This window comes from Micromesistius poutassou (genome assembly GCF_964030765.1).
Source record: "Micromesistius poutassou genome assembly, chromosome: 17".
NCBI classification, from domain to species: Eukaryota; Metazoa; Chordata; class Actinopteri; order Gadiformes; family Gadidae; genus Micromesistius; species Micromesistius poutassou.
In genome coordinates, this window is record NC_140287.1 from 9070628 (window position 1) to 9079293 (window position 8666).

Genomic DNA, 8666 nt, shown 5'->3' on the forward strand with positions numbered 1-8666 from the left:
CGTGAACAACAAACACACGTGCTGCTGGCGCTCGGAATATAAACGGACACACCAGCTCTGTTTTGAATCGAGCACGCTTTAGGACGTCTGTGTCTCATCCGTTTGCTTATATTCATCCAAGCGTATTGGCTGTTAGCCTGACACACAGTGCATATGGAATTATAGCTATTATAGCTATTATCATTCGCACCTGTAAAACAAAAGGTCAATGACTTGAACTCTGTCCTCACCCATCATCGAGAGACAATGAAACCCCAGGACATCATTAAGGAGAAAGGTAGCATATGGATATTTGGCTATGGTTCCTTGGTCTGGAAGCCTGATTTTAAATACAAGAGGAGCCAAATCGGTTTCGTCGAAGGATATAAGAGACGCTTCTGGCATGGGGATGATTTCTATCGTGGAGACAAAGAGAAGGTATGAGTGGACAATTGTTTTGTCTGAAGACGGCTGCGAACGTGTTATTCTGTTGCATTATGTTGCAACCGTTTTTCTTACAAAAGTCTTGCCCATGCAACGTTGTGGATTAATGCATGGTGCTTATTTGCGCAACTGACAGTGTTTCTGCCATTCTTTCCACAGCCTGGAAGAGTTGTCACACTCGTGCAAGATCACGAGGTAAGTGTGTCTCTGTAATTCAAACGTTTATTGCCATATTAGCTGGCGTTCATGGGGTTGACATCTTTATTGTTGTGTAGTGAGCTTCATTCAGTTGCAATTTAGCGGTCAGGTGATCTGCAGGTGTCTACCTGATGATTCACCAACCGTAACTCATGAATGAGTTGAATCAGTGGTAAAATGCAAATATCCACTTCCCGAACGAACCCAATCCACTTATCTTGCAGCATTCCCGAACTTGACTTCATGAATTATAGATTTCTTGAATTATTGAAAACTTGGCACTTCTTGGAATCTTAACCATAATATTTTCCCCGCAGGCATGCACCTGGGGCGTGGCCTACGAGGTGGCAGACTCGCAGGTGGAGGAGTCCATGCAGTACCTAGACACCAGGGAGGCCGTGGGTGGGGGCTACATCCTAGAGCTGTGCGAGTTCACGGCCAGGGAGGGGAAGGTGCAGCAGAACCAGCACACCAACGACAAGCTGCTGGCCCTGGTGTACATCGCCACCTCGGACAACCCCATCTACCTGGGCCCCGCCCCGGACAGTGAGATCGCAGCACAGATTGTCCTCTGCAGGGGGTCCACCGGGCTCAACATGGAGTACCTGCTCCGCCTCGCCCAGTTCATGAGGCACTGCTGCCCGGAGGTGGACGACGAGCACCTCTTCTCCATAGAGGCCGCCGCCCTGGCCCTGGTGCTGTGAACGACGTACATACACACATTCACTCACCAAGGGCAGAGTCAACCATGCAAGGCGCCGTTAGGGTGAGGTGTCTTGCTCAGGGACACCCTCGGCCCTCAGCTAGGAGGAGCCGGGGTGTGTGTGGCACCTCAGCCACAACCAGAAAGACGTGTCTTTAACGTGTAATTATTGATGCTTTACACATCTAGCATTACACACAAGAACACTCCATCCCACGCTAATGACGTGCGTGAGGAACGTGGCATGAGGAACTGTTTTACATTGTGACTTATGTGAACCTGGCCCACGTGGAGGTCTGAGAGAATGCTTCTGGTCATGCCTCTGAGAGAAAAGACTTGAACAGTATTTTTAAAATACATTTGAGGGTTGATGGAATTGTAAACCGCACACATTCTTGTACTGTCAATCAATGTTAATGTTATTGTGATTTTCTATGGGTTGCCTGGAGGGAATAATCCCCCTTTACTAATGCCAAAAAGTGGTGGAAAATGGCTTGTTACCTGAACTGATATGTGCCTTTCTATGCCATTCTCCCCCACTTACCTATGGCCGCCGATTGACTCTGTATCATTTTGAAAAGGTGCCTGTTCAATACTAATTTGAATAATACTAGCTCTTATAATGTTGAATGAACAAATGTTGAAATGTTGAAATGTTATCTATTTCTTTCTTATCATGAGCAAACACTCATGCTATGCTATGCACAAAGGATACAGGGGCTTTTCATATTGTTATTTTTACTGTTACATTTAATGTTACTTTATATCATATTTGTGACTTTTTATATTTTTATTTGTTGTAAAAGGATTAGGTGAGCTTAAATCCCTAAAATATTTTTTTAATAAAAAACTGAAATCAATATAGTTGTTGTGTAATACTTTTCTGTACATTCCGAACACGGGTATTAAATCATTATTTGTATTCAAGAAAATGCTTCAACTCATGAATATATGGATGATCTGGCAAGCTGCTCATTACCTGACCTTTAACATGTTTTCTTGGCGTCTACATATTTTTGTCTGCTGTTTATTCAGTTGGTTCTCATTATCATAACCAGAACATTCTATGCTCATGACTAAAGCAGTCTCTAAGTTAAGATGAGTCCATAAGAATATAAGATAATCACAAATGTGGTGTTCTTTTCAGAAGGCAGAGCCAACACCAGTGTTTCTATCAAAAGGTACAGACTATGACTATGTATATGACTATGTACAGACTATGTATCTACTAACTACAGTACTGAGTATCTGTCTTATATCTGCCTGGGGAACTACTACTTGGTGAAAAAGTATTCTGCTGCCTGTGACCCTTTCCTATATGTGTGTGTTGTGTGGTTGATGATCACACAGAGAGAAAATAAATAAGATACTTCCATGAGGATGGTGGAGCCTATTTCCTGGAACATGGGGACAGGAACATACTGTATAGTGTCCGGTGTTGACATTTAGATTGGCCTATATGAGGGGGCTGGGAGGTGGGGGGGGGGGGGGCATATTTTGTTCTCCCCCAGTGTCCGACCACGTTGCAAAAACACGTGCACACAAACTCCATGCAGAGAGAGCGAGAGAGAGAGAGAGAGACTGGGAGAGAGGGAGAGGGAGAGAGAGAGAGAGAGAGAGAGAGAGAGAGAGAGAGAGAGAAAGAGAGAGAGAGCAAGAGGTGGAGATTTGGCTACTGCCCAGGACCAACACATCTTGGCACTCAGCAATGTGCAATTGAGGAACATTGCTCCGGTTTTCTTAGAAATGCTTTAGAAAATGGGTCAAAGTTTACCCTTGCCTCTCAGTCTCTCTGGTACAGACCATGTCAACATGCATGTCTCTCTGGTACAGACCATGTCAGTGTGCATGTCTCTCTGGTACAGACCATGTCAACATGCATGTCTCTCTGGTACAGACCATGTCAGTGTGCATGTCTCTCTGGTACAGACCATGTCAGTGTGCATGTCTCTGGTACAGACCATGTCAGTGTACATGTTTCTCAGACACAGACCATGTACATTGTGTTGTTTTCCCAAACATGCCCCTTAGACCCTTGTTTGAGAAGCCAGTGCATCTATATATGATGATATACGGTTGTTATGTAACCACGCTATGTTTGGTTTCCACTGCCCTCTTGTTTTAAGATGTCAACGAAAAGTCTCCTGGCATTTGCGCAATGCCAAATGTTTTTTTTCTAAACCATTGGAAGAGTTATATCCTTACTATAGGGTTGTTTTCCCCCTTGTGTCTGGTTCTGAATGTTCTTGGCACAAAAACGGCGGTTCCAATAACGTTTTCTGTTGCTGGCAAAAACCAAAAAATGGAATGACACATTTGTTGGGACATTTATCAGTTAACGGCTGGCTGGTTGTGCTCATGAAATATTTACAAGATTTCCTGTTCTATGCATCATCCACAGCCTAATTTGCTGTCCTCAAAACACCTTCTGACTCATTGTTTCAGACAGATACCACACCCTGCGTACATTGTGTTGTCGTAGGTTGTCTTTTGAGATTGTTGAAATTGTTATTTGACATGCAGGCACAAGCTCACCAACGTTTCAATAACCTCAAAGATATTCATGTTTCTTGTTTTTTTTACTTCTTTGCTGATGCAATGAGCTTGAGTAATTACAAATACGCCTGGTCAGCAAAGCATTTACAAATGTTTTTGAACGTTTGAAGTAACGCTTGCCGGATGTTGAAGGAGACCTTTTTCCTCCACAAATAAAGCCTGATTTTGCCTCTGTCTGGTTTCAACCATAGATTTGAAACAAACGTAATAATGTAATAACAACATTGGATATTCAGATAATTATGATATTTGTAAGGATTAGATTGTGGACGTTAATGAACCCAAATGGAATGTTTTATAAGACACTGTATACACGGGCTCTCATCCTCTGAGACAACAAATCCAAAAGAAGAACATGCATGCTGCCGTGTCCCCAGACTGAACCTTGACCTTGGCCTGGGAGGAAGCAAGTCCTTCTTTTAAAGTGCGTTAAGGAGAAAGCGATGGGGCCACTAATGGACTCTGGTCTCTTTAGAGCCCCTAGTCCTTCCTTACAGGCCCTGTGGCCCCGAGGTCAGCTGTGGCCCCTGAGCAGAGGCTGACCTCGCCACCTCAGCTCCCCCCAGAGCCGTGTGTGACCATAAACTCCCACGCACCACAAAGAGAATTCAAACAATGACCAATGGTTTTTGTTGAAAAAGGATAACCACCATAACCATCAGTCACACACACCCTCTCCTGTGAATTACAAAGGAGCAATCACAAGTACCCTCTCCTGTGAATTACATAGGACCCATCACACGCAATATCCTGTGAATGCCATAGGACCAAATAGCAAATAGCAAAAAGCAGTTTTCAATGAACACATTAATGTAGGACCTGTTTATTTGCTCTCATAGCGCTTTCGGACACCGCGAGAGACAACAGGTCATGCTGTCTCTCTGTCCGAACATGTCACTGTACGAGACAGACAGAGACAGCACATCTATCATTGCACAGTGGGGAGTGGTACTGTTTAATCGATACTGCACCTGGCAGATTTGATCCCTTCATCAAACCACGCCGGGACTCACAAATGGCACGGCTCATAATTGAATCCCATGGGGTTTGGCACCAGGTAGGCTTTGTAGTGAACCAGGCCTGTACACCCATTAGACATTAGCCTCTGATGCTGGTCTCCTGCCTCATTTACCAACAATGCTCTTGATTTCCCCCCTGATCTCATTTACACTCACAGGCCCAGAAGCACAGATACCAGGGACTGCCTAAGGATGAGCAGGGCATGTCTGGAAAAGGCCAAATTACACATCCTTTTAGTCACTGTGCATGCAGGAAGGGGAGGAGAGAAGGAGAGTGGGAGGGAGAGAGAGGGAGAGAGATAGAGAGACAGAGAGTCAGAGACAGAGACACACAGATTGAGAGAGAAAGAGTTAGAGCAAGTGAGGGAGAGAGAGAGAGAGAGAGAGAGAGAGAGAGAGAGAGAGAGAGAGAGAGAGAGAGAGAGAGAGAGAGAGAGAGAGAGAGAGAAAGTGCCTGGACGTGATCCAGTATCCCCAATCTTGATTTTGCTCTACCATGCGCTACCGTTGAGCTGAGCATGATCTAACTGTTATGAACATTATGAAATGTTGGTTTTCAACAGACATACAAGGCAGATAGGCACATAGATGTTTGGTCTTCAAGACCAACCCAAACCAGAGCTGCTTTGTGAAATGGAACAGCCAGTAAACAGCAACTAAAGTTTACGGTCAATGTAAGGAAACTCCAAAAACAATAGCAATGGAACCCCAGCGCCCCCTATGGGCATAGGTAAGAGGTACACATATTAAAACGATGGATGCTACAGCTTTGTGCTAAAGTTTGTATAAATGGGTGCAAATTAAATTGTACAAATGGGTTCATTAAGTATAATAATATAACTTAATTACATTTATTTTACTTACTTCCTACACAGAGTACACAATAGTTATTATAGGGTGGCATTTTGAGATTGGATTTTCAGGAAGAGGAAATGGAAATATCCAACTCCACATGTGAAAAAACTGTGTTTCCCCTTATTGAGTATAATAGATGTAGCCCATAATACACTTGGATTGTGAATGCACTGTGGTTGTTACGATGCTGACAAGCTGTATCAAAAGGTCCCGGAGGCTTCCTGCTATTTTTCGAAATCTCTGTCAAAGAGCAGGAAAGGGAGCTGTGTTTCCCAAGCACACACAAACACACACACACACACACACACACACACATACACACACACACACACACACACACACACACACACACACACACACACACAATCGCAAGCATGCACACACACACACACACACACACACACACACACACACACACACACACACACACACACGTGCACGCACGCACACACACACACACACACACACACACACACACACACACACACACACACACACACACACACAATCGCAAGCATGCGCACACACACACACACACACACACACACACACACACACACACACACACACACACATATACATACACTGAAACTAAAGATTTTTGTAGAAGCGCTTAAAGTTACAGTTAAATGTAAGGTTGGATTACACACAGCCTCCCTTTGTAAATCACACGGGATCAAAGCATCTGCCAAATGACTACATGCAAATGTTTCTGTATGTAAAATCCAGTGTGTTACCGCAGGCGTGTGTGATCATACCGCAGTTAGGCCACACTAATAGCTTTGGTATTGGGAAAAACCTACTATGGACGCTAATTGCACAAAGCAATTGTTTGTCAGTTTGTCAGAGACTTTTCCATGAAGACCCCCTGTGTTGCTCACAGAAGACCCCCTGCGATGCTCTCTGGAGGCTAAAGTGGGATTACCCCCGCTGCTATTGGAGCCCTGCCAAGGTTTACCAGAGCAGATAAGGCTGTGTCGTGACTCGTGGGCCGCACAACCTATACAGGGAGCACTTTGAAAACTGGGCCAGTGATGATGACATAAATGACATAATAATTGGTTTGGAAATAATTTTAGATTAATTGAAGAACTGATCTGAAAGTAGAAGGATCCATTTGTAAATGATACAATTGCCCTGAATTACATGAGTGCGACACTATATCGTTCGTTAAGTTGTGCAAAAACAGGGCAAAGAAGTCACAAAACTAAGTGACTAAGTGTGTGTGTGTGTGTGTGTGTGAAGTATCGGGATCAGTAACTTGGAGTTACTCTAAATAAAGTACTGATACTAATACTGACAGAAAGTATTGATTTAGTACGGCAGGATCATGAAAAAGACACCCTGGATGTTGTCATTACGGCGAGCGGGGCAAGGGAAGGATGGCGTGTGTGTGTGTGTGTGTGTGTGTGTGTGTGTGTGTGTGTGTGTGTGTGTGTGTGTGTGTGTGTGTGTGTGTGTGTGTTGGGAGGGGTTAGGGTTTTCACTTGAGAGGAGAACCCACCCTCTCCCCCTAATCCGCACCACTTGAGGGCTGGGTGTCAGGTTTGAATCTCATGCTTAAGGATGCATTATGAAGGAAATCTTATGCAAATGCGTGGTGTTCATCACTTTATCTTCTGGTTAGCCACTTGTTTTCCCCTGTCCTCTGCCATGCTTATGAGAGGCTTAGGGGCTGGGAGCATAATCTGCTAGCACATATCTGACAGAGCTCCCCATTGTTGGGCAGATTTATTGTGCAACGGAAAACTCCAGTGGGTTATAATGTTTCCACAACAACACAGAGAGACAGTTCAAAGACAGAGGTTACTGTGTATGTATGGTATTTGGCAATGTTTACGTTGAATGCTGGTCTAAGGAGAGGGGGTCAGAGAGATGTTCGTGGGAACATGTTAAGTGTGAACCTACATTTAGAGCATTACAGCAAAGGGCTCACTAAGCTCTACAGTGGCAGACACCCTTGATAAGTAGATTACTTTACAAAATCTGTGTCAGGTTACATTTCTGCATGTCTAGTCATGAAAAAACTGAAGTTTTTTTTCTGAATGCGTGGGAACGTATAATAAAGCATTCTGTCTGCCATGGGGGTGCATCCTTAATTGATGAACACAGTGGTATTAATCAGATTGGACTAACACAAGTGCTCTGCTGACCTCTACTGTACATGTGTATGTATGCATCGCATTCGGTGATTTCTCACGTGAACTGTGTTTGCACTTTTATCATTGCACGGGATACATCGCTTAATGGATGTGCGGAAAGAAAAGAGTATGCTTCAGGAAATGCTGCATCCCAAAACGTTTGCTATAAAGAATAGTATCCAAAGACCTTGTTTCCCTGGTTCGACTTTTACCTTGAAATTAGGAACAGATACGGTGACGCACAGCTGTCAAAATAGCACAGCTGGCAGTATCATGTGGAAAGGGAACAGATGTTGATGTATTTCCTGCCAATGGGACTCAACTCCATATTATTAACACTGCAGGTGGGGTGATGGGGGAGGGCGGCAGAGGGGGAGGAGAGAGTGAGTAACAAACAGGAAGTAAAGACTTTACAATACAATGCTCCATAGAATTTCCTGCAGGTCCAGACAGATAAGGCCCGATGCTTTGTTTGAGATATACATACAGCATGTTTAGATATGATGCGTTTACTATCAGGAAAAACACGATTCATTTGTCACTGCAGCTCGCAAAGTGAGGAAAGAGGCTTGAACTGGTGCTATACAATGGGAAAATGAAAGTGTTATTTAAATGTGCACACGCATGCAACAGTTTGCTGCGTGAAACAGATGCCGTTGAAGTGCATCTGAGGAACTTAGTGGGTAGGCTGTGACCGTGTGTGTGTGTGTGTGTGTGTGTGTGTGTGTGTGTGTGTGTGTGTGTGTGTGTGTGTGTGTGTGTGTGTGTGTG

At 44.1% G+C, this 8666-nt stretch overlaps 1 protein-coding gene across 1 annotated transcript; it reads left to right on the forward strand.

Annotated features, from left to right (window-relative positions):
- Positions 1-72: 72 nt before the first annotated feature.
- On the forward strand, positions 73-2175 carry LOC311362184 (glutathione-specific gamma-glutamylcyclotransferase 1-like). Its single transcript, XM_084481998.1, has 3 exons — positions 73-417; positions 583-618; positions 939-2175. The coding sequence occupies exons 1-3, from the start codon at positions 247-249 to the stop codon at positions 1323-1325; spliced, it is 594 nt and encodes a 197-aa protein (XP_084338124.1). The 5' UTR covers positions 73-246; the 3' UTR covers positions 1326-2175.
- Positions 2176-8666: the final 6491 nt, after the last annotated feature.